Source organism: Hesperophylax consimilis, chromosome 27 (assembly GCF_061612785.1).
Source record: "Hesperophylax consimilis isolate HC1 chromosome 27, BYU_Hcon_1.0, whole genome shotgun sequence".
NCBI classification, from domain to species: domain Eukaryota; kingdom Metazoa; phylum Arthropoda; class Insecta; order Trichoptera; family Limnephilidae; genus Hesperophylax; species Hesperophylax consimilis.
The window spans coordinates 16,609,125-16,637,083 of record NC_142862.1 but is presented as its reverse complement, the minus strand read 5'-3'; the positions used below and the strand labels follow the sequence as shown (position 1 = coordinate 16,637,083).

The 27,959-nt window shown below is 36.3% G+C and overlaps 1 protein-coding gene across 1 annotated transcript in view; it reads left to right on the top strand.

The window, feature by feature from the left end:
* Positions 1–25,578, top strand: part of LOC149410668 (putative fatty acyl-CoA reductase CG8306) — a 61,943-nt gene extending 36,365 nt beyond the window's left edge. The window contains exons 2-11 of the mRNA XM_089648412.1: positions 13,699–13,896; positions 15,370–15,621; positions 16,673–16,818; positions 17,298–17,407; positions 20,117–20,309; positions 20,996–21,112; positions 21,840–21,959; positions 22,067–22,226; positions 22,770–22,867; positions 23,452–25,578. Coding sequence (XP_089504538.1) covers positions 13,699–13,896; positions 15,370–15,621; positions 16,673–16,818; positions 17,298–17,407; positions 20,117–20,309; positions 20,996–21,112; positions 21,840–21,959; positions 22,067–22,226; positions 22,770–22,867; positions 23,452–23,590 — 1,533 coding nt within the window. The 3' untranslated portion in view covers positions 23,591–25,578. The remainder of the gene's footprint in view (positions 1–13,698; positions 13,897–15,369; positions 15,622–16,672; positions 16,819–17,297; positions 17,408–20,116; positions 20,310–20,995; positions 21,113–21,839; positions 21,960–22,066; positions 22,227–22,769; positions 22,868–23,451) is intronic.
* The last annotated feature ends 2,381 nt before the right edge of the window (positions 25,579–27,959 follow it).

Here is a 27,959-nt window from a genome sequence, read left to right as displayed (position 1 = left end):
TTTTTTACAAAGAATCTTTATAATTAAATATGTATTATCTTCTTATAAAATATACTAATAATATAATCGTAAAAGAAGAGAATTTTCGTAATAAAATATGACTTATGTATGTTTCTTGCATCGGTCTATGAAAAAGTTTCGCGCTTGTTGTGCATTGGTGTTCATATTTAGTTTTAGAAAACCGACAATTTTTTCGGCCGATATTTTTCTAAATTTCTGCAAAAAGTTTTCACACATAATCTGTTTGGAAAAAAATTGACACTGTAATCCTCGAGCAGGTTTCAATAATAATAATAATTCTTTGGCTCTTTGATCCCACTTAATGTGTCCGGTGTACCAACACCAACTAGCCGCGACTACTCGGTCAGGTGCTTACCCATTACCGCTTGTTTACATTGCGCAATGATGAGGTAGGTACCAGAACTGTCCGAATATAACATGCCAGCTGTGTTGTGGGTATTATTTTTTCCGACTTTATGTCCGGGTTAAATCTACCCCACAGAAAAAACCAAACCCTTCCGCACACTTTTCCACAAATGATCATCTAGTCCTGACATCTACCAAGCTCCCAGACTCTCTACTCATTTACGGCTCCAAAGACTAAGATGGGCCGGACATGTGCACCGAATGCCAAGCACACGTGTACCAAAGAAGGTTCTAACAGGACACCCGGGAGGCAAACGAAAGGCGGGCAGACCTAGGCTGAGATGGGAGGACGATGTCAGGAAAAATGCCAGAGGACTACTCCATGTTGCAGATTGGAAGACGACGGCCGAGGACAGAGGGCGGTGGAGGCTCATGTTAAAGGAGGCCAAGGCTCGAAATGGGCTGTAGCGCCATTGAAGAAGAAGAAGATCATCTAGTATCTAGTCAATCCACATTATGCAAGTGCATTATATAAGCATAAGAAATATAAAACAATACAAGAAAAACACGTCAAATCACCAGAGATCAAATGGGAAACTAATTCACCGACTCCAGATATTTTCATATCAGAGAGTTCGGCTCGGTAGAACTTCTAATTGGACCTATAAATCCTACTGATCCCTCAATATAAATATTTAAAAAAATCTTTCGTAATCCTACATGTATTTAAAATGACTGATTTATGCATTTTTATAAATAAATTCTTTGACAGATCTAATACGCCTAAATTTTGAATGAGAGAGCTAGGGCCAGTAGCCGAAATAACAAATGGTAATATTTTTATAGTCTGAGAATGCCAAATTCTTTTAATTTCATTTCCAAAATCTGTGTATTTTATTATTGTCATTATTATAGTTATTATTATATCAGTTCTGTACTGTTTATTTTAGGCGCTCTTCTAGAATCGTCTGTATAATTTGTTTGTTTACTCCCATTTACTGAATTCATAAATAAGTTTGTTTCTTCGATGAACTGATAATAATAACTGATGTTAATCTCAAGTTACCTACCAGGTAAGTATGGTACTGTATATTATCTGCATTTATTGTTAGTACTAACATTGATCATTGTAGAAATGTATTATATGTTTGTACAGTGCCCTTGAGGTGATTTTGCACAAAAACATCCAAATATTATTATTATTATAAACGAAATTATAGAGTGTACATGAAAATAGGAACCTGTATACAAGAGCGGACGTTCTTTTCGCCATTTAAAATTATCTGCTGATATTATTGTATTTACATAGCTGTGTAAGTAGGTAATATGACTCGTTTTAATTATTTATCATTGCAAAGTTATGTAATTTACCCATCGATTTACAATATTATCGATGAATAAAACCTCATCGAACCTACCGAGTTTAAATCCCGACGAGCGAATGTAAATTTTATTTGTTTATTACTTGGTATTTATTTCAAAAAATATTTATTTAAAATAATATATATAGTATATTTGCGGCTTCCAGAGTGTAAGATTCTGATTCAGTGCCGCTCCGGACTCACGTGAAATCTCCTTCCTTTCCCTTGCAAACCGTCAAATCTTTTTTCTGATCCTCTCTCACAATTTCCCTATATTTACGTAAATAGATTGACTATTTGTATTTTTTTCTAAATATATCTAAAACTGTTTTTGCAGTCGTAATGTTGTCTCATCCTCTGACGTATTAAAATATTTGTCGACCTGCTTTTGGTGTACTTTGTACCTATTTTTAACGAGATTTGAATTATTTACGCGGCCGTGGTTATATGGCCATATTTATTTTACAAATAGCCCCTCGTTTGCCTTAAGTTAAGTCAGGTTTTCTCAGAAAATCATTGGAAAACAAATCCATGTAGATCGGCTCGGAAGACGTTTTTTTTCGAGGAGCTTGAAGGTCAGTATTATCAAAAGTTTGACGTTCGAATAAGCGTAAAACATATTTTTCATACTAGGTACTTATAATTTGATTTTTCCTGTTTGACTGTCTAAGGGTACGTATACATTTGCGAACAGAAACGCGAACGAATCAACTGCAAGCGGCGCACAGTGGGCTGAAAATCGCCTTTCATAGACATAGAGACTTGAATTTTCAAGGGTATTTTTTTGGCTAGAAATGGATTCTGCTGATCATTAGTATGCTATAAAATGTCGTACGAAGCAATTGCGTGTACAAATGAAGGAGTTATAATTTTTTTAAGAAAAAATTGTATGGTGCTGACATTAAAAATGAGGCTATCTCTGGAATCATAAGGTTGGCCGTTCTATCCTTACACACAAATATACTACTATTTATTTGTATTTTTTTGACATACTTCGTATTGTGGCGAAACTAGTGATTTTTTTTTAAATCCTCAAAGTTAAAAAAAAGCTTTTTTATGTTTAAGATTCATTTTAATGCTTAAATGCTTTACATATGAGTATGCTTTGTCTAGTTTACAATATTTTATTTACACTGCAAGCCTAAAAGCATTTAAGCATTCAAATGAATCATCAACATTTAAAAGGGTTTTTTTCAACTATGAGGATTTTTTAAAAAAAAATCGCACCTTGCGCCACAATATGAAGTATGTCAAAAAAATACGAATAAATAGTTGTATTATCTGTGTGTAAGGATAGAACGGCCAACCTTATGATTCCAGAGATAGCCTCATTTTTAATGTCATCGCCATACAATTTTTTCTTAAAAAAATTATAACTCCTTCATTTGTACACGCAATTGCTTCGTACGACATTTTATAGCATAGTAATGATCAGCAGAATCCATTTCTATAAAAAAAAAATACCCTTGAAAATTCAAGTCTCTATATCTATGAAAGGCGATTTTCAGCCCACTGTGCGGCGTTTCGCGCGATTTGCGGTTGCTTCGTTTCTTTCCCATAAGTTGAGGTTCAGTTCGGCAGTTCGGCTCGCGGATGTACATTGTACAAGTAGCATTAGAACTTTGGCACGTTATTAACTTCGTTAAGGCGATGCACTACGTCGTGTAATATTTCAAATTGAACCGCTATCAATAACAACCCTTACGTAGATGGCGATAAGGTTCAAATTCCCGCTTAACACCATCCGCCTATGCAAGAAAAAAACATGGCCAAAAAGTGCCTTTTATTTTATTTTGTGGATGTTCAGGCATAAATATTTAAATTTTTTCCGATCATTTTGTAAATAACTTAATTTGAAAACATTATACAATAAAATCATAACCGAAAATCGGTTCGTAAGTGGGAGATTTTGAACTTTAAAGCAGTTTTCGTAGGCTTTATACATTATTTTTTTCTGGGCTTATAAAAAGACTTATCTAAAAAATACTCGATTATTTCAAAGGTCAAGATGTATTCTACTCGCAGTATTTAATTAAAGCATCTGAAACATTTCTAGACGACCAAATTCTTGAACCAAAAACAACATGATTTTGCATTACTACGTATGGCATCGCCTTAAAGCACAACAGAAGAACTTGCAGATATGAGTTAAACAAACGGTTTTCCATTCAAAGGTCATTTTGGTCCTAAATGTCAGTTACAACCTTATCAAACCAAAGTGACGTTTATACGACGTAAATTCTAATGGTTTAAAAATATGTTATCTGATTTTTAAACCATTCGAATTCTTTGTAATAGGTCTAAACAAGGACTGAATTTGTCATACTCCGTTTCTTGGCAGGTTTACATTATTATTATTATTACCCAATGTAATATGACCATTACAGTCACGTACGGGGTTTTCCAATAAGAGGTGTTATTTTGATATTCAATTGTAAAAGATCAATGGTTTCGTTGCTTGTGTGGCACGTAGCGCCGTCTCGTTGAAAGTAAACGTTGTCCAGATCAATACCATACAATTCCGGCCATAAAAAATCATTTATCATCTCTCGATAGCGATCCATTCACCGTAACTGTTGCTCCAGCCTCATTTTCGAAAAAGTAAGGTCCAATGACTCCGCCGGACCATAAACCGCACCAAACAGTCACACGTTGAGGATAAATAGGCTTTTCAACAATAACTCTTGGGTTTTCCGAGCCCCAGATGCGACAATTTTGCTTGTTGACGAAGCCACCGAGGTGGAAATGGGCCTCATCACTCAAGATGATTTGCATTTGATTCACTCAAGTGAATTTTAATAATTTCAATGCGTTGTTGAAGCGTGTATCGTTCCATTTTTATTAATGGCGTAGTTTCTACTTGTCAAATGTCAAAAAATGACAGCTTCAAAAGTAACATGTACTGAAATAGCGGGCTATTCAAAATAACACCTCTTATTGGAAAACCCTGTATTTCTCCCAGTAAATAACAACCCATTATTATGATTCAAGTAAATTTCTAGCGTAACCGAGGACCGATAGTAATACAAATATTTAATAATTTGTATTTAAAAAAAATTCAACTACACAAAGTAAGGTTACGAACGTATAACGGTTCGTTAATGAAAAATGGTTAATTACTTAACAGATTGTAAAAAAAATGGTTCAGTTATAAAATCGGCGAGTTGCTGTTGAAAATAACCCGGCGAATATCAACTGTGTACAAAGGTTGGGCACGCGTTTGACACCAGTGCCAAGGGTATCTTCTTCGGGGAACCTTCAGTAAAAATACTAGTGGAACAGACAAAGATTGACGTCTCAATTCTAAAGATTGCAATAATCGGTGGAGATAGTAAGGAAAGATATTTTATATCTTCCGGAGTGGAAAATACTCTCAGTATCGCACTGGTGAAAGATCACCATTCAGAATTGAAACGGGTTTAGCTGCATTTGGTGACCAGATCTGAATAGCCCATCTTCATCTCCTTCTCCTACTCACTTCCTTCAGCCTCACAGCATACCCCGATTGGGGATGCCGTAGTCTGGCTGGCTCCCAGCGGCTGAGAGCAGTTGGGTCTCTTGTGCGGTATTCACATTAAAAAATCTGCCAATCAGGCTTCTGTGGAACAAAGTAATTTGTTTTATTCCTTGGTATTATTGATATTATGACATTTACAAAATGATTATCATAACAAGTTGAAGGTAATTTGCCGCGTACACCATTCTGTGATTGCTGTAATTATATTGAATAATTACGAAGCATTACCAACGATTTGCTGACTTATGGAAAAGTTAACCAAGCAATTATTATTAAATTAATGTGTCCATCTTGTTTATATGAACTCAATTCCTGTAAATACCATTTTTCGACAATCAACTTAGGCCCAGTTGTTTCGCAGAAATTCAAATGTATCACTGTCATGAAATGGCCATTCAGCGCCATTTTGTCTTTTTAACATTTGAAAGGTCCCCGTTAAACACCGATTCTAGGTGCGATACCTGTGGTATTCGTAATTAGTTTGTTTTATGTGTCTTCCTTGTTAATTTCTGGATTCAGCGGCATTTTTTAAAACATTTAATCCTTCAGGCTTGGGAAGGACATTACTAGCTATAAACATCATATTCCATTATAGCCTCTAAAGGACAGATCTGACCGGTGCGTTCATACATTATAAAAGTATTTTAATATTTTATTGTTATTTTTGTATAATGCGTAGATAGGTGATTTGTTCGTCATTGGAACGATAAATAATTATTCTTTTCAGTTTGTATCAAATATTTACTCCGAATTAGATGGACAAAATAAATTAAAAATGTCAAAAGTGCTTGATTACGAATCGGCAGGATTTTTTCGTTGATAGCTAAACGTTAAAATATAATTTTTATTTTTTTATTGCATAAACAGCATAAAAAGTCAATTGACAGTTTTCTTACTTATTACCCACACAAAAGGAATGTGTTATATAAATATTGAATTCTTACAAAATTGTGGAAGTTCCGTGTCAAAAAAGTTTTTTTTTTACATTTTGATGTTTGATATAATTATGAAAGATAATTTTACTCACTTTCTAAAATGGTATTTCTTTTAACGACAACTTCAAAAATAAGCAATATATAGCACATTTTAGATACCTCGGGAACATTCCGAAATTCCGTTAATTTCACCATGTCATTGGGGCTTGTTCGTAAAATTATTTTAAAACATGAAAGGGTTAAAGGCGAAGCTTAATGCTAAATCACTATTTTGATTAATCTTTATAACGAATTGGTGTACATTATGAATACCAAAAAATATGCTTTAGATAAATTGAAGGTTTTCCTATCGTTTCGCTTGATTAATAAAGTAATAAAAAAATAAATTACTCAATAAAAAATGTTAATGTAAACTACTAAAAAAATATGTATTTTCAATAGAAATGTATGAACGCGTAAAGGAAACAACTTTTTAAAAATACAGTATTATAGCTAAGATTATCTGTGACAGTTTCACTTGATTAACTTTTTTGCTTTTTTATAAAATTATTTACAAAATAAATAAAAACCAGTTTTGTGTTTGAAATCGAACGTTTTTAGAATCCGTTTGTCAAGCGATTTTAATGCCTATTACCTAAAATATAAGGTATACCAAGAATATACACATTTTTGGCTTGTAGCTTCCTCTTAAACGCCGATTCTAGGTGCGATACCTGTGATATTTGTAATGAGTTAATAATTTTTGTTCTATGTCTTCCTTGTCGGTTTTACCAAGATTTCTGTTAATTATTAGCATATTTCCGACCACATTTTCGTCACAGACCATTCATTGCTTCACCGAATCTGGTATTATATTCTGTCTTTTGGAACAATGGACACACGCACAAAGAAATATGCGTTGCATTTCCCATGACAATAATGTTGAAATATTCCGGGTTATAACTTACAAATGGAATAATGCAATGAAACTGGGTGCATTCATTTCGAACGAGAATGGATTATTTTTACATTCTGGCTAATGCAATAATTACAATGGTGCTAACGTGTTCAATTTATTCAACCAGTTTTTTAAACTGGAACTAACCATTCGACAAACATACACACATAGACCGGTTAGTACCCGAGTGGAAAAATGCATCGTGTTTTCCAACAGGCGTCGCGGGTTCAATCCTCTGCTACCCATGTCATTTTCCACTTATGATCGTAGTAGAAGAAATTCAAATACGTAACCCACTTCCCGACGTCCGATCGATCTGAAACTCGACAGATAGACTCGTTATCGAAGACAATGTATTCTATGGCAATCACGCATACACACGCGGATTTTTACGCAATTTTACTACGCAATTCTCTGAAATTGGATGACATTACAGCAGTTAATATACGAAATAAATGTCGGTCCTACCCAATCGGGATTTGGTGCAGTTATTAGCGCAGTTGACTCCTGTCCCTGGGGAGGAAGGTTCAATCCTCAGTCAAACCAGTTTCATTTTTTGTATATATCTATGTATTATAGTAAAAACAAATGTTATTTACGGGTTGATTTTTTTAAATAACAATAATCATAATTTTTTTAATAACAGATGGTAATAGTGACTACCCCCAGCTTTGCCCGAGTTTTGACTCTTTTTTTATGTTTTATTTTATTTTATATTATAGAAACAAACAGTACACGATTTACAGAGATGAAACAATATACAGGAATTAGATACTTCATGTTGGGTTAGTGGTATGTTTATTCCAATTACCAGGTGACGTGTGTAGTATATAGTGGTGTATGTGTAATGTGAGTGTTTGTGTGTGTGTGTCTGTATGTATGCATGCGCATCGAACAGTTTATATTATTAACATGATGCCACGTTTGAATTTGGGCAGTGAATCCGAAAAATGTCAATGTTAGAGTTTAGACAAATAGTATTTATAATCTTAAAATTGCCTACCTTTTTTGTGTACTTCTGTGGATAGTACCGTTTTTTTTAAAGTTTTTCGGTATTTACGTTTTATATTATTAACCAGACTCTGGAAAAATCACGGGATATAGAATTTAAAACAAATAATGTATTTGAAAAATGTATAAAATAATAATAATTGCCACGGCCGAGAATCGAACCCCGATCAAATGCTCGGAAGGCAACTATAATATCACCAACAATTGCAAGAACGGCGGTATAAATTCATCATACGTACTGAAAATAATGAGAATTATGTATTTTAGAATTTTTGTACTAGCATTTAATTATTCTTATGAATTATTCAGTAATTGAAATTAAAATACCTATCTAGAAATAATATAAATGTATCGTCTGTAAGTGGGCTACCCACAGTCTGATAATGCCTTCAGAGGGCGAAACAGCTGTCACGCGTAATAATAATTACACAGCAGAATTTGTTTAAAAATAAACTGTTTTTATTGAATATATAAAAATGAAAATGGAGTTCTACAAATTAAACTTGATAACAATAAATAATTAAAAATATATTAATTAAAAATAAAAACGGGTTATTATTGCACATAATGAGAACATTGTAGAATTTTCGAAAACTTGACAGATTTTCACGTCTGTACCTATCTCTAAATAGTATAAAATAAGTCGCTATCCGTGTAACGGATTTTGATAGGGTTTTCACTATCCTTTAGAGAATTTCTTCCGGAAGATTTATTATATATATTTGTAAATTATATTTATAGAAAGTAGAGAAATTTCAATGTTACATAATGAAGTTGTAAAAAATATATTTTCGGGCGCTTACACTTCTAACGCTGAACTAAACCTTATGAGACACATTAAAATAATGTACTACGGAATTGTATATCTTGGGCAGGCCCAAACAGGCCTACAGAAGAGTCCGCGATGTTATATGTCTATCTCCGAAGGATAATCCCGAGCATCGCCGGGTACACTTCAGCTAGTTATATATCTGTTACACTAAAGAGATAACCGATAGAAGTTTGTTGTGGGGGTGTCTGTGTGTCAGTAGTTTGGTGAAATTGATCAAATATTTTCAATTAGGCGTCGAAATGCTTTCTTGAACTGTTTCTTTTGAATAAAAAAACAAATTAAATAAAAATTTATGGAAATCGGTAGTTTAAATTTTATCAGTGTACACATGTAGATTGCGTAGTATACAGGGTGTATCGGCAAGTACCCGACAAACTTTAACCAGCTATTCCTCAGCACATTTGGAGTAAAAAATGTTATGGGCGCTTTGCTGTCCGGTATCATTTTTTTTCCATTAAAAACAAAAAATAAATAAAAAAATCCACACTCCGTCACTGTCATTTGCATTGTTTCTCGTGTTCAACAGCTGTTATTAGCAAGTGTGTCAAAAAGTGTCCTCGCTCTTTCGTACACACTAAATAATAATAGTTAAAAATGAGACGAATGGTGCCGTGCCATTTCGTTGTGATTGTAAAAGCGCGCCAACGTAGGTACGTATATACATTATTCAACGAAACTCGAACAAAATATTGCCAGACGGGTTTTCAAACTTTGACAAAAGATAAAACATTGGTGACATGTGGTGAAAATATGAATAGTAAATTTTTTATTTAAAAAAAACGTTACCGGACAGCAAAGTGCCCATAACATTTTTTACTCCAAATGTGCTAAGGAATAGCTGGTTAAAGTTTGTCGGGTACGTGCCGATACAACCTGTATAGCGAAAATAAAACCAATTCCTGCTTGTGAATTTACTTCTAATAAGACAATATATTCAAAATAAAAATAATTTAATTTATAAGAAAATTATGTAAAATCGCTCACGATGAGTAATAAAAACACTTATTTTATGTAGCTTATTCTGATGGTAATTGAAGATAGTTGAATAACTACAACTACGTCAACTTTAATTCCACTCCGTATCTCCGTATGGTGCAGAGATATTGCGTTAAGTACTCCTCAGGTTTTCCGACTTCTTCTAGCATTTAAACATCTCGTGGCACTAAGAACAACAATCTTTGAAATTTTCAGCCATATCGGTCGACTATCGACTACGAGTTTTACAAGCACAAACATAGGCAGGCTGAATTTTTATATATTAACATTAGAAACCAGTTAGAATTTAACTCAACCACATATGTATATATATTTTTAAAGAAAGAAAAACATTCCCGGGTTACGAATAACCTGACAATATTTGAAAATCTCCTACTACCACCACCGTAAGCGGAAAATGTTGCTTGTGTTGTGATGGAAGACGTAGCCAGCCGAAAAATTGAACACACTAGGCCTGGGTGGGACCCAAACGTGATGCCAACTCAGCCACTGACCTGTCAATGCATTTTATAATATAAGACGTTGTTCTGCGACAGACCGCCTTCTATGTAGGAAAGTTAAAATTTATGGTTGTATGTATTTTTAGATCTCGACAACAGAGCCACCTATCAGGTCCAAAGATTAGCGTGTACGAAGACAGTGACACGTGATTTTTACATATTGAGATATGTGTTTTTCTCTATTAGGTAGTTTATTTTTTGTTATTTACATAATATTCTTTATTTACATTATATGTCATGATTTTGCTGTGGACATACTATAGTCACAGTTGTCATTTATAAGTAACCATGGGAAGACAGGATGAACACAAAACAAATTAAATTGGCATTTCTTTTGAATCAAATCACTTTTCTTTCAAATCGGTATAGATCGCACATCTATGGATTTGCTTTTCAGTGGGTTAATTATATATTATATGAGGCGAGTGCTGTGTTCCAAGTAGAGCCGCCACCTTTCCGGGTTTGACGTCTACGGGTTTGCAAGGTGCATGTCCGGGCTACGGGTTTCACATCGATATCTCCGGGTCAGACCGGGCGGTGGCAGCGAAGCGACAGACTACCATCATGGCGCGGAGCGTGTGACTGTCTGACTGAGTAATGCATGATGAAATTTACGGTGCCATAATAATGAGAAACATTAAGTTTTCCAAATTCGATCTAACAAGTGCAGTAAGTTGCAAAGATACTGTGGAAGCTGTCGAATCACTTGGTAAAAATGTCGACGAAGATAAACTTTATGACGAGACCCGAAAATGAAACCAAGTATTTCCTCAGTTCGTACAATCTAGTGATTCCACATTGCCTGTTGATTTACGATGGGTTCAGTTATTCAAAGTCACCTCAACCTTCACCGAACTGTCAAAAATAATTGGAAAAAATTTTCAATCCCTATAAGCAATGCGTTGAACGCGATTTTTTTCTTTAATGGGAAATTTGTGGACAGACGGAAACAGCTTGTCAGTGGACATGGTGAAGGCAGAGTTAATTGTGAAGATTAATTACAATATGAATTGCCAATAATTTTTGAAGTTTTTGAAGAAACCTGAGCAAGAAAAGATGCTTAAACAATCCCTTCAGAATGAAAAACATAGTTTTAAGTGTCAAGCTTGTCCAAGTCAGTTTAAAAAAAAACATTACCAATGGTAATTTACCTTGACATTTCGCCTTAATTAAATAATTCATACTAAAAAAGTTTTATTTTAATTAAAAAAACTATATTTCTAAAATCTCTGGGTCTACTGTTTTTGAAAGGTGGCGGCCCTAGTTCCAAGCCACCAACAAACTACTAATAAATCATGCCCTAGTCAAGTCCCAAAGTTGTGTTTTATTACTTTTACTTGCGGCGTGTGTAACAAAAGATATGCCGACAAAGACAAACTAGATAAGTAGGTATTTTTTTATTATTATTTTCGTAAATAACCCTTGCAACACAATCATGTCGTAAACCACCCGCCTTGGTTTTTCCCCAATACTATGTAGGTGCGAAATCTGTAAAGAAAAAGCTGGCAAAGTTACATCAAAGTGTCAAAAGGGTCGGACACCCAGTACGGTCGTAATAAAATTTAAAGATCATCATTATCAACATTTTTACAAAGTGTCAATACAGTAGAACCTCGTTAATTCGAAATCCACGGGACATCAAAAATCAAATTTCGAATTAACGAATTCCCACGTAATTCGAATTTTTATGAAAAAAAACAAAAATACGCCGAAAATCGATTTTCTCGGCCGCCTCTTCAAATCCGGGTGGTATTTTAGTTGTAAATTCGTATTAATACCAATTATTTCTTTATTTTCGCGGCCGATTACCGTAGCGGCGGGCCCTTTAAATTCAGATATTCGCAATAAATTCGTAAAAATGCTATATTTTTACGCGTAAATCGAGATTTCGCTGCTGATTTCGGTCGCGGCCTACCCTTTAAATTGAGATATTCGTAAAAATACGATATATTTCCGCGTAAATCGAGATTTCGCGGTAATTTTCCGTCGCAGCCGGCCCATTATTTCAAATATCTGAATTTAAATTCGTAAAAATACGATATATTTCCGCGTTAAACAAGAATTCGCGGCCGGCTCTTAAAATTCAGATTCGAAAAAAAATCGCAAAAATACGATATATTTCCGTGTAATTCGAGAATGCGCGGCCGATTTCCATCGCGGCCGACCCTTTAAATTAAGATATTTGATGTAAATTCGTAAAAATATGAAATATTGCCAGGTAAATCGAATTTTATCGGCAGTTTTTCGTCGCGGCCGGCCTTTTAAGTTCAGATATTTGAAGTAAATTTGTAAAAATATGTCATATTTCGGTGTGAATCGAAATTTTTCGGCCGATTTCCGTCGCGCCGTATTTTTTAACTCGGATATTCGAAGTAAAGTTAGTAAAAATACGATACATTTCCGCGTAAATCGAGATTTCGCGGCCGATTTCCGTCGCAGCGGGCCATTTAAATTCAAATATTCGAAATAAATTCGTAAATATACGATACATTTACGCGTAAATCGAAATTTCGCGGCCGAGTTTCGTCGCGGTCGACCCTTTAAATACAGATATTTGGTGTAAACTCGTAAAACTACGACATATATCCGCGTAAAACGTATTTTCTCGGCCCTTCAAACTCGGATATTCGAAATAAATTTGAAAAAATACAACATTCCAGCGTAAATCGATTCAGATTCACAAAATAATAATACTAATTAGGACGATGTATAACCACGTAAAAATACATTTTTCGGCGTTTTACCGCCACGGCTGACTTTTAGATTCAAATTTACGAAATATTATGATTTATTTTCGCAAAAATCTAATTTTTTCGAATTTCACGAACATATTTTCGTGCGCGGACAAAAATAAAATTCGAATTACGAATTAACGAATTTCGAATTAAAAAAAAAATTTGTATAAAAAAAATTTTCTGCGGAAATTTTTTTGGCGAAAATTTCGAATTACGCGTTTTTTCGAATTATCGGGTTCTACTGTACTTACTTTTGTTTATTTTAATCGTGTTTCAAAAATAAAATTTTGAACGATATGTCCTTATACCAAATAAAACATATCAGGGAAAAATATAGAAACTGCCCTGGAAAACCTGGAATTATCAGGGAATTTTGAAATCCGTTTTTTGTGGCCACCCTGATATACATAGACACAAACAGCTAATTTAAATTTAATTAATGAAAAAATAATTATGGCAAATATTTTTTCTTCATAAGAATTTATTAAGATTATGTTTCCCCCACCAGATGGCGGAAAAGTCCCAAGTGGCCGACTTCTACTCGGGGAAGAACCTGTTCATCACGGGCGGCACCGGCTTCCTGGGCCTCTGCCTCATTGAGAAGCTGCTGCGGAGCGTGCCCGACCTGGGCACTGTCTACCTGCTCATGCGGCCCAAGAAGGGGAAGCAGATCGAGGAGCGCCTGCACGAGATCTCCAAGAATGTCGTAAGTTATTGTATTTAACTGTGTCAAAGGTTATTGTAAAACTATAAGAAGGTCTTTTCTATGAAATTTGAAAGTCACACAGATGGAAAAGCGCCTGCATCAGAGTAATTATTAACTATAACTATCACTGATTTTTCTCATATTCTAAACGGTGTAGAAATATGGAAACTTTGGTCCTTCTTCTGCAAGAATAGGGAAGAGTCCGAAACTGTTGTTGTGTATCCTCACATCGCAAACAACTTAACTTGTCTTGCTTAGTCTGTACATGTCGCCACTGAAATCACGAGACTGCATTGCCACCACCTCTCGAAACTAACTTTCAAAACCTCACCCACAACTGCTGTAGCCCTTATTTTTTGTTCCTAGCATTGATCTAATGCACACGCATTGTTACAAAATGTTTGATGCAACCTACGCTGAGATCATTTTTGCTAGGCTATCATATTTATTAATTGCTCTACCATATTTAAAGTCACAATGGCCTGAGTGGTAACGACTTCGATCTGCCGGTTGCGGTAGACTGTCATCACCGACTAGTTTACAAAATGTCGTCAACATGTGCGTATCTACGAACCTCTGCGCAGATGTATGGCGGTAGTCCCCAAGATATTGAATCTGTGCAAGAAGGGCCTTAGAGCCAGCGAACGGAAGCGATAGACGCTCTTGAATTATGGTGCTGGATAAAAAAGCACGCTGCCAGGCGCACTATTATATCCATTCTGACTATGATATAAAATGCTGCCTTCGATGTATCGTAGATAGTGGACACATTGTTTGGACACGTTGCTCACCAAACTGAGAACTTAAACCTGGAGTAACTCTTGACATTGTCATAGTGTTTGGCAGGAGGAGTAGAAAGTTACCACTGTTGCATCCGAAACTGCTTACGAACTACAGCTTCAGATGAACTTGAATGTGGACTGTAAATACTTTAGACGAAACGAAATGGTGTTTGCTGGAATTGGGTGATTAGTATGTGCAGGAAAGAACAAGGTATGGAAGGAAAATGGGATTGACTAATGATGACAAAAAATAAAATTACCAATCCCTTACCACTGTATCTTTGCGAAGGAGCTCACAACACAATCACAATATAGTGAGTGCGACGGTGATACCACGAAGTAATTATCGCCTAAATAAAAAGAAAGAGTACCTACTTAAAACGTAATACCAAGGTAGTCGAATCCTTTTTCTGTTTTCAAAACAACAACACTCGAATTTGCACCATTTTCTTGCAATTGTTCCAAATTTCAAATAGTTTTCCAGAAAGATGATTGTTATGGAGAGGTAGGAACTGGATAAATGACATTCCATTAAGAACCAAGCATATTCTCATTTCAAGACCAAACATTCACAGATACGTTGGAGTGATCCAATATCGACGTAATGTTATTAAAGTCTTTCATAAAAGCACTTAACTCACTTTCATTACAATAAACATGAACAATTTTACATTTATCCTTCTATCTACAGATCTTCGAGAAGTACCTGGAGACCAACACGCCGGATGTGTTCAACAAGCTGGTGGCCGTGGCCGGGGAGATCGGGGAGGAGAACCTCGGCCTGAGCCCCGAGGATCGGGCCATGCTGAAGAAGAACGTCGATGTGGTGTTCCACTCGGCAGCCACGCTGGACTTCCAGCAGAACCTGCGCCCCACCGTGCAGATCAATCTTCTGGGCACCCGGCGGGTCATGGAGCTGTGTAAGGAGATGGACAAGCTGAAGGTTTGGATTTCTTTAAATACTCCGTACTGGGGGCCCTTTGTCCTTTTTGAGGAGAGAACTTTTTGGGGAGAGAAATGTGGGGAGAATCGTTTTAAGGAAAGGATGAGTGAACCTGGGTCTTGGAGAGATCCAGAGTAGGAGAGAAAAAAACAGCAGGTAAATCATTCCAAGAACAGGTATGGATGGAGTGCTATGAGTGGAGTGGAACCGAGTATGGATGGAGACAGCATGATAGTGAATATGCAATAAAAGTGTATGACTGTTGTGTTCCCTATCTTTACCACATTAACCTTCCGAGCTTATTTATTTATTAAGAATTACCTGCACCAATGCCATTTACATACAGAATAGTTATTGACAGTCATAGTACAATAATTATAACTTGTATCTTAGTATGAATAATAACACTTTATAATCTACCTACTAGGTAAATTATTACTATCTTCCAATAAGAAATTTACTGGGTAATCGATTCTAAAATGAGCGATCATCATAAGATTTATAAAAACGACCCATTCTCATCTGGGAAATGTTTGATATTTACAAATGTTGGGCATGTGTTTGGTTTGGTATCTCATAACTGGTGCCAAATGAATCAATGATACCAGTTTTACCGAGCGCCTTCCATCGCTAACCCTTAGGAGCCAAAGTCCTGCAATTGCAGTGTTGAAGAATTGTGTCCACACACGTAACGAAGCACTGCAATTGCAGTGTCGACCTTCTGCATTCATTTTGCCTTTGGATATTACTTCTAAAGGGTTTGTTAAACACAAAAATAAAAATGTCACTTTATAATGTATCGTATTGTCTACATGTCAGCCCTAACAAAATTGTAATTTTATTTATTGAATATTCTTCCCGGCTCCTATGGGTTAGTTGTAATTTTTAGTCACCATTTTCATAGTCGAGCCATTTCTTTGACAAGGCGCTTGGTTTTCTTATTTTGTGCTATTTAAATGGTATCAGCTCAAAAAGTATGGTCATCTGTTAGTTGTGCTAGGTGCCCTTTTTTAATGATTTTTATTGTTATATTATGAGTTTTGTGTTCTAGGTGATGATCCACGTATCCAGCGCCTTCGTCAGCTCGTTCCGCCTGTCCTGTGAGGAGATCCTTTACCCTGCTCCCGAAGATGCGGAGAAAATCATCGGCTTGGCCAGCACTTTGACGGACGATGCTCTCGAAGCCTTGGAACCTTCGTGAGTAATCATTGTCAACCACTAATTGAGCAGTTATACGGAATAACAGCATTATCGAAATAATTCTGTTTTTGTGCATTTCGATTCAAAATTTCCATTCAAAACGCGCCATATATCCAACTACGTTCACGGCAAAAATCAGGGGATACTGAAATTATCTTCACTCTGGAACGTGCCACAAATCTATATATTATAAAAAGAAACCCGTGTTTCCCTACCCGCCTAATTTTCTTCACAACCAGCCACTATCATCCACCTGTGGTTATGGTGGTAGATAGCCCTTGGTGTCACATCCAAAGTAAGAGAGTTTGGTGGGGGCGGCTGAGCGTGGGTGGGAGTGGAGTAGAAAATGTTCTTTGTTATGGGAAGGCCGCGAATGCTTCAGAGTATTTCATAATAGACATTCATCCCTTATCTTGCTTTGTTTATAATATTATCTTTAACTAATACGGACTAATAATCGTGTTGTGGTATTACAGCCTGCTGAAAGATCACCCAAACACGTACACCTTCACCAAGCACCTGGCGGAGCACGAGGTAGCCAAGTGCGCTGACCTTTTCCCCTGCACCATTGTACGACCCAGCATGAGTAAGTTCATTACTCTCAAACCTTCTAAATTAGTAACTTGACCCCTCAGGCTTCCGGCATATTGACCATTATATTTCTTAAAGATTCTGTCAGAAAGTCGGAGAATTTGTGTGTATTTCCGTTTCGCAATAAAATCCAAATTAATGGGGTATTTATGAATGTATTTTTGAAAAGTGATGAAAATACACTTTCACATTTTGCTATTAGAAATAAACTTATAATTAATTATTATTTTTTTGATAAATTAATGTTTTTTTAAAGACAAGATTTTATTTATGCATAGCACAAAGGATAACAATTATTTTTATAAGCAATAATTGTTCGCCTGAAACACTCATCCACATTGAAAAAATCTCCTGATAAAAAATACATGACGCCAACGGGACTTGAACCCGTGTCCATTCGATTTCCGGTCGAAAGCTCTGACCACTGAGCTATGGGGGCTTATTTCTTACCCGAGAAAATATTCAATATATGCTAGTGTTTCATTCAACAATTACTGCTTTTTACATTTTTTCACCTGAGAACAATATTTTTTATTTTTTATCAGGAGATTTTTTCAATGTGGATGAGTGTTTCAGGCGAACAATTATTGCTTATAAAAATAAACTTATAATTGTTTAATATTATATTAAACTAAACTAATACTCTTATATTAAAATTTAGAAATCAATATAATAATTTATTTTGGTAAATTTTTACCTACGACTACCGTTTTTAATACGCATTTAAAAAATAAAAATAAATCATTTGATTGAAACTAACAACTTTTTGCATTTAAGATTTTGAAAAATATCTATATTTATTATTTTTTACGTAAATAATAATTTACGAGAAAATTTGCCATACGACACACCATTTTAACAGAACACCGATATGAACATCGCTCATAATTCGCGTTTGTTTGTGTAGTGGCAGTGTAGAAAACATGAAAGACATAATCGGCATAATAGACAATTATTCGAGATCGCTGGCCACACACCTGTTCATTATTAAGTGACCAAATTTGGTCCCAAACATCATATGAATTTAGTTTCATAATATTTAAAGGTTTACTACGATTTTTTTTTAAATAAAACTTTTTGATTTTAGGTTAGGTTGAGTTGTTATAATAATAGATAATGAAAAAAAATATATTAAACAAATGTATTATGTATTAACTTTTATGCCTCCTCACTTTTTTGTTACTAATTTTTCTCAATTTGCATTCTGAACATTTGTTTTCATTTATGTGTACATTTTAATTCTTCTGTGGTTAACTTCTAGATTTGAATACAAAGCGTGGTATTTTCTCTTTCTAACAATGTTTAAACATATCATATTTCTAACCATGACAGTAAGGAAGACACAACGATTTCTATGAGCTGTTCTGAAAAGCGAACAAATGGACTCTACGGTTAATAGCGGTTTGTTCGCAAAACTGAACAAATTAGCCTGAGGGGTTAACAGTTGAACATTTAATATTTTTATGTATAATATATATAGTAATTTCGTTTTTACATGGATACTTTTACACAATTTTGATATAACACGGCAACAAAGTGTAACGTAATATCCATTCTTATTAAAATCCTAGATTTTTCCAACCCCTGGGCCATACACTACCCAAATAGTATAGGAATAAACAATAGCGTTTTGAATTGATTTTCATACAGTAGAACCTATCCCATGCATTCCTATGAATTAAGTACTGCATTATTTACGCTCTATTCTGTACAACAGTTCAGAAATGAAATCAAAACACTTTCGAAAAGTTATAAAGTGATGGAAAAAAAGATAACTAGCCTAAAAATAATAATAACTAGCCTAAAAACTTAACCCAACCTAACGTAGTTAATCTAATCAATAACTTTTAAAGGTTCTGATTTGTCCAGATGCCCTACACTGGGGGTAAAGTGCACCAACAGGGTGGAGGTGATTTTACATTATGGTAGAAGTAAAAAAATAAACAACTTTTTTCGAAATTCCAATGTTTATTTACCATACAAAAATACTTTTCCATAGAAAAATATTTATTTTCCCGTACAATTCAACTTTTTTTTACCAAAAAACTACCCTAAAATGAATTTCTAAAAAAGTTATTTATTTATTTTGCTTATACATACTATCATGTAGAATCACCCCCCAATGTTAGCGCGCTTTACCCCTGGACATGTGTTGAATGTTTTCCACATGTAAAACAGAATTAAGTTAACCACCCCCGCCCTCTTCCCCCCATTCCTTCTCTCACTGTATCTTTAACCCTGTGCCAAGAAATCCACTTGCCTTCATTTTGTGGTATTTTGAACCTTAAAAAATGCTCCTATGTTTATTTTATCTGTGAAAAAGCGCTTTGCAAAATTCCAATGTTAAATATCATAATTTTTAATTTTCAAAGTCACAGTACTGAATATATTTACAGAAAAAGCCTTATATCACTTATTTGTATTGTGAAGCACGCTTGTTTAGCTGGAAAATATAATCATTGATCTCAGGAATATTTTCTTCACATTACTATTTCTCTGAATATCCTGAAACTACATAGGATTATCATCACTCTGGAACGTGCCACAAATCTAATATATATATTTTAAAAAGAAATAAATTGGAGAGTTGGCGAAGTTTATCTTTGTAATTATTTAGTTTCAAATAAACCCTCATGAGGTGAACATTGCTCATCAAACATGTCGGTTGTATCTATAGTGTGTTTATAATGTTCTCTTTTTCCAGTAACGGCAGCCTGGAAGGAACCCGTGCCTGGCTGGACCATCTCCAAGAACGGCCCCCAGGGCTTCCTAATGGGCGCCAGTAAGGGCGTGGTGCGGCGCCTGCCCGTGGCCAAGGGGCTGATCAGCGACTACATCCCCGTAGACGTGGTGGTCAATGAGCTGCTGGTGGCCGGGTACCGAGCTGCTACTGATAAGTTAGTAAAACGTTGCTTCCATTATCTAGATCCAGTTTCTGAAGTTGGTCAGCCATGACAATTCCCATCTTGATCATCAATTGATTTTTGAGATGGTCTGCATAATTCCTATCAGTACTCAAGCCATAGGTCCATTAACCCTTTAGAACCGGAAAAATCATTCTGAATTGTGATGGACATCATTATTTAAGCTCTTAGTTATGATCCCATAGGGCTGGGCAACTTGCTGGTTGAAAAAAGTGTGCGTGGAGGTACCCTACAATAAGCAGCTCCTGCACGTTTCGTCGACACCGGTTCCGTTCCCAAAAACATTTATTTTCTGTCTGGGTTTTTTCAAAGACAAACTCAGGCTCATATGAAGCATGCCGGTGTAAAAGGTGTATATACCATTCCCGCAATGGAGGGGGGTAATACAGTCCCCCAAACAGGAGTTTTGTGTGATATCTTATTTTTTTTTAATATTTTTATATTATCTCATAATTTATATAGGTAATTCAAGAAAAATCGAAAAGAATCCTAATCGATCTGCATTTAAAAAAATTAACCCTGTTACTATAAGGAATATTAAGAGACACAATCACTTCGCGATGTGTGGGGGACCCTAGTGACCCCCCTTCAGGTGATGTTTTTTACCTTCAAGTACCTAAAGGTTAATATCTATTAATAATGTGTTGTTGTATTTGCAGGGGCCCCCTGAGCATCTACCACTGCACCTCGTCCACCGTGCGCCCCTTCATGTGGGTCAGCGTGGAAAACAAGGTCAACGAATACCTACACAAGTACCCCCTCAGGAGCGCAGTGTGGTGAGTCAACCTACTTACTTATTATCCAAAAAACTATGACTTTATACCACACAATATCATGTGCAAAGCAGGGCCTCCGCAAGACGTGATTGAATCTCTGAACAGTGCAATATAAAGTTGAACGTCATCTTCTTCCCCTTGTCCTACTTGGTTCCTCCTGGCATCCTTGTTCTGTGCTACTTCAACGGCCTCTGTCCATTGCAGGCCCAGCCTCTCCTCGCACAGCCACTGGGGTTGATATCCTGTATAGCCATCACTCCATTTCCAAAGAGGATAGGTGATTGGATTCACATATTGTCTCATACAAACTCTTCTGTTATTCTGACTCTTGACATGACCTGACTTAAGTATATTCAATTGATCGTGCCAAGTCTCCCAGGACATCTGCGACTTTTTCTACCAATCACTATCGTGAACACTCCTTCTTCGTTCATCCGCTCCCCATGTCCAAACCATCTAAACATCCTTTTCTTACCCTTGTTCATCACGCTTATAACAGCCTCACATTCTTTCCGGATCATCACATTTGGTCTTACATAGTTTTACCACATGGATCTAATTTCTACAGCGTTCAGTCTACTTTTATCCTTCCTCTGCCAGCGTTGGTATCGGCACTCCATCGTGGACTGCTAGCCAGGCTAGCCTGCTTTCTATAAACCTTGAGCTATCTTCTTTACTTTGATTGACTTTTGTAATATAGAGCCGTGAGTATGTGTTTTGTTGGCAGGTATCCCCATCTGAAGTTTGTTGGCTCCATCTGGCTGTTCAAGTTGTCGGCAATCTTCGTTCATTTTATCCCCGCCTACATCCTGGACTTTGTCACCAAACTGTCTGGAGGGAGGCCTATGTAAGTTATGCATATTATTATTCAGCATGATCAAAATACCATACTGTTGTTTCTATGAACTACATATTCCCCGAAAATCACTTACGATTTTTATTTAAAATTTATAGACTGGTTCGTCTCCACACCAACGTGAACAACTCGCTGGCCCGCTTGGACAGGTTCATCTTCACGGAGTGGAAGTTCCACAACCCCAAGACCATGGAGTTGAACAAGACCCTGAACGACACGGACAAGATCAAGTACCAGATTGACATCTCCACCCTGCAGGTAGGGCCCGCTTTCATCATCTCATCACATTTTGCCCTTGTCCTATTCCTATTTTAGGCTAACCATCGCTTCGACAAGGCGCCTCCAAAGTCATTAACGAACATTACATTTATTAACGCTCTAATCTGACATATGCTTAGCATCAAATCCCTACTACTCTTTGTAGAAACAACAGTTTTTACCTTCATCGGATAAGTTTTGTTAAAATTCTACCAAATGTGCTAAATTGTAAAGGTATGGATGGGATTGAGGGAGATCAACAATCTGATTTGAGCTTCATAGAAAAGTCGCAGATGAGGTGGTGTGGATATTTACTTAGAATGCCAGAGGACCGACATCATTGGCGGCACTTCCAAAGGGAAGATATTCAGTGGTCCCAGTAACTCCAGAAGCCGGGCCTGCTTTGGACGTAGACCACTGAAGTAGCACCTTGTCGAAGCCATGGTGATCCGAATAGGACAAGGGGAAGAAAATGAGGTGGGATTGAGTAATGCTGATTGCCGCCAGTTTTTATTTGTGATTCTTAATGTTTGCAACTTGCAGTGGGAGGACTACTTCAGTGACCTGACGCAGGGGGTGAGGAGGTACTTGAGCAATGAGCCGATCACCACCCTGAAGGCTGGCCTCAAGAGGGACGGAGTGTGAGTATTTACAAACATTTGATATTATTTCTGCTGAATCTCAATGATAACGACGGCTTTCATCAACCTATTTAATCCTTGAGATTAACTAGCTTTACTCTTTTATGTATGTAAATCCATGACTAAGTTACTCACGAGTGCTTTCATGGTAATTAATGCTCACGTAAGATTAACTTACTTGAGTGCTCTTAGCGAACAATACACTAGTACTATTAGTATTACTATTTGCGATAAGACGGCTTCCTATCAACAATGAGTTTCTGACCCAAAGAAAGTATTGGAACAGAAGTTGGCTTGAGAGAAGAGATTCTTCAGGCGCCTTCGTCCCTTTAACAGCAGAATTAAGATTAGCAAATAGCAATTCTTTAATTTTATCCGAATGGCAGCCAGATGACAGCAACCGACTTTTAATACGCCATATTATAAACATTGATGTTAGAAAGAATTTAACCGCTAATCAAAAAAGAAGGGTGCTCATTTTTGGAAAGCTTTTTACCACCTGAAGAATAAATGACGTCTCTTCGATTTTTGGAATAGGAAAGTTTCACTGTAAATTTTGGTGATTTTAACTTTGCCTTTTCCAGGTTGAGGATCCTCCACACCCTGCTGCAGGCTGCCATCTACTTGTCCGTCTGGACATTTGTGGCCATGTACTTCGACACCCCATTCAGGAAGTGTGCCTGGGTCCTGCCTGTGGCCTACGTTCTCTTCGGCTACTTCTAAACAAACTACTCACTTTTCAGGAAGGCTGTACTCCTATGCCAACCTTAAACAAACTAAGGCCAAGGGCACGGATGACTTTTGTTTCTGTTTCAAAATCTATTGCAATACTTAACTAAAAGTCCCTGATTCTTCTTTCGTGTGGTGGGGGGAAGAGTCAGAGGGAGAATAGATCTGCGAGGTCCCAGGAGCTCAAGAAGTCACCCTGTGGACCTCATCAATCCTGCCGAGGAGTAAATGGATCGGGCATTCTTTGAACACATGTTCGCTGATCTGCACCGAACTGCATTCACACATTGCAGACACTTTAAGACTCCACCTGTGCATCATGTGAGCACTACGGCTGCGGAAGACTTAATCCTGCTAAGGGTTTTCGAGTCTTCAGGCGGTTTGCAGAGTACTAATGGATATTTCTAAATTGTCCACACTAATATCACATCGCTACATGGCGCGCACCTCCTTACACTGCAATGGATTTTAAAACAGTGACGAAACTGTTGCCGTGACAAAAGTCATCCCTGTACGCCTGGCCTAAGATTTCAATGTCGTGTACAACTGTTTAGAATAGGGAAACTTAGAGGAAATCTCAACTTCATCAGTATAGGAACTGTAACCGTAACCGTAAGTTGAAACAGATGCATTGCTAACATACAGCATGTTTCAAACGTGTTATGTATGTATTCGACTTCAGAAAAGAAAATCCAGTTAAGTTGTAAACGAGAGAAATAGTAAACGAGACAAAGTGCTGTTTCTCGTTGACGTTATATATGCACCAATACACATAATCCTGAGTGTGTGTTGTTTGGGTCAACTCTATTTGTGCAACCTATAACATTGTATACGCTGATTAATTATATTTGGAATTTTTGTGGATTTTTGTGTACAAACGTGACGCCATTATTTCTCGTCAAAATTAATCTTTCATAAATGTAGCTTAAAAAAAATTTGTCTACAGACCAAAACAGATTAATTATTCCTTTTGAAGATAGTAATATATTATGTACTTTGTTTTGTGAAGTGACAGTTCTTAAATGAAAAATATATATTTTTACGTCGATAATTCAACGTGGGATGTTTTTTTGATACAGGGCGGGCCTGTGGAAGATACTCCCAGTACGTCCGCCATTCACGTTATGTTTGTTGACTACCTCTGAACAGCCAGGTACTTCCCTGCTTCTTCAGCTTCACAACATGCCATAGTTTATCCGGCTCTGGGCAGAATTCTTGTGCAGGATCACATTGAAAATTAAAAGGGAGTGAAGCATACGAGTACTAGATACAAGAGAGACGGGCCACGAACCATTAGCATGAAATCGCACGCAAAAGTGTAGCCAACATCGATTACCAGTACTACTGAAAATCGCAGCTCCGCCTTTGTTTCTACCAAGGCACAACTTTCATTTCCTACAACGCTTTGATAATCCATGCATTTTTAAGAAGAGAGAGGGGTAACTTGATTGAGATTTAAAAAATTTAATCTGGACATTATAGTCCCGGCATCCAAGAAATCTTCTTCACCACCAACAAAAATATAAATCTACGTAATTAAATTAAATTAATAAAACAACTTTTGCATCCAATTCTAGAAAACACTTCCTTACAAAAATAGCGTAGTGGAAGCATGGAACAAACTTCCACAACATGTCATCGATGCTACTAATATAATCCAATTTAAAGCCCGATTGGATATAGAGATTTCTTATAGAAAGAAAGAAAGTACCTTATGTTAAATTTTAAAACAACTCAATTACTTGTTATCGAAGAAAGCAAACACTTTGTGGCTTGACATAATACAAAATGAAAAAGTTTTTTGTTTTAAACAACTTTATTTTATTATATACGTCGACCGGTTTCGGTTGACCTCAACCTTCTTCAGGACAATAAATATATAAACTAAATTGTACAGAGGAAAGTTTTCTCTTTATGTTTTTTGTTTACCTCATAAGATTCCTCTGGAAAGCTTTTTCTTTCTGTTTTTTGTTTACCTCATAAGAACTATAATTTAGTTTATATATCTATTGTCCTGAAGAAGGTTGAGATCAAATGAAACCGGTAAACGTATATATAATAAAATAAAGTGGTTTAAAACAAAAAACTTATTCATTTTGTAAATTACTTGTGTTGTGTTGTGAAATCAGATAAGAGCGAATCAGGGGAATGCTGCCTGCTTGTTAATAATAATTTTGGTCGTAGCTTGGCGACAGTTGGCATGCTTCCATGCCATATCTCCTTTTGTTTATATTATCTATGCTTCGTGGTAATGTTATAAGTCTCATTTTCAGGAAATCATGGCATATGTATATAGATTGAAACGTGAATGTTTGTAAAACTGTTAAAATTATGAATTATATTTCATTGATGTATTATTTTATGTTACAAATATGCTGCATTCCGTACCTTCCAGATTCATTACATTCATCAAAAAAACTGCACTGTTTTCAAAAAGTATTTTTTTGTACATAGGGTTAGGTTATTATTATGTATTGTTAAATTTAAAAATTATTTTTTTTAAGGGTTGAATTTTTTTATTAGGCTAGTCTAAGGACGAGTTTTTTCAGAGAATTTCAACAATTCTTCAAATTTCAAAGTTATTTTTCAAGTTCTGTTATTATTTAAGTTCTGTTAAGCAACTAGCCTATAATAATATATTACAACAGAACTTTCACAGAACCCGAAAACAAACGCTGGAATTTGATGAATTGTTTAAATTCTCCGAAACCCGTCCTTTGTTATCTTTTATGACTAAACTGTTAAGTTATTTCCAAATGATCTTTAAGAACATTTTGTTACAAGTTATGAATTTCAAATTTAGGTTATTAAAAGTTATGCAGCCACACTGCGTGATTACATTTAAGTATTTTGTATTGTTTATTTTATGTAAGTCATTCATTTGGTATTTTAATAAATATTATTTTTAAAATAACCTTTGTTTTTACCATTTATCTGTGGTGTGTTTGAGGAACTTTCATCATTGATCTCTTCGACAAAGGTGCACTTCTAAGAAATACGCCAAACGCACACCTAACATTTACACACAGTTGACATTCGTCACTAGAAAAGTTCACTTCCTCCGACTCATTCTTGTGTTGGAACAGCTCAGCCTTGGAATGATTTGCCGAGCTATGGGTTTCCTTCTTTCTACAATATGGGTAAGCCAGGTCCTCTCTGGTTACCCAAAAACTCCCCCGCACCAAGGATAATATAGATGCTGAGGAATATTATTTTCCTCAGCGCCTCTTGTGAAAAAGTTTTTATAAAAAATAAATACGACTTCTCTCCAGTTGTTTCCGGGGGGGTTGAAAACCACGTTGGGGAACTTATTTAACCCTCTCGCACTGAAGGGGATAATAAACATTCCCCAAATAAGAGTTTTGGGCGATATCAAGATCACATGCTCTATAAATTAGTTAATCCTAGACACTATTCAGTAATAATCTGCAATAAAAAGAAAATTATTCCGTAAATCTATTCAATTCTGACAAAATTACTCTTCCTCAAATAAAAATTTAATTTTATTGGAAAGAGCTGAAATATAATAGGTGTTTGAGTTAGCAGTGTGTAGGTTCAGTTGGAATGAGTTCTTGAACCCGAGTCCTTTGTGGGAAGCGGATTCCACTCCTACTCCTTTCTTCAAATCGACTACTCTCAGAGAACTCTGACCCGAATGCCTCTTTGTATGTACCCAGCGCTCGGTAGTGGTGCTTCCTGGCACCCAGGTCCCCTCGCATTCGTCTCACTCGCGCCAATTTTCAGTGAGTGGTGACAGGTAACTTGCACTGGTGCCAGTCCTGATCCGGTACTGGGACAGAGTTTGCGGCTTGGAACCGTGCGTCATACAGTTCGTACCCGAGAACTCAGAACCCGGACGCACTCGAGTACTTTTAAAAGGAAGCATTCCAGCTAAACTCAGAACCTACTCATCTCTAGTTTGAGTCACGCTCGATTTTGTACTCTCTCTTTTACCGTTATGCATTACTTAATGATTGACTTGACTGCTGGCTGGATGAAGGATGGGTGATGTAGTATAAAAAAAATAGTAACTAATATTCGAGTCTTACTGGAAAGGGCAAAAGGAATATGATCACTCCGCGATATATGGGGGATCCTAGTGACCCATTATTTTTTTTCTTTCTTAATCAGGTTCTTTTATTCTTAGTAGGGTTAAAGGGCTATCATCAAAGGAATTTACTGGGAAAGGAAGAGCTCTCAGTATCGCCATGGTAAAAGACCACCATTCAGAATTTGACATTGCTTGAAAATAGCTTTAGCCATGTTTGGTGACCGGATCTGTAGCCCGGTACTTTCCCATCTCCTTCCCCTCCCCGTACCCTTCAGCCTCACGATATACCCCAATTGGTGATGCCATAGTCTC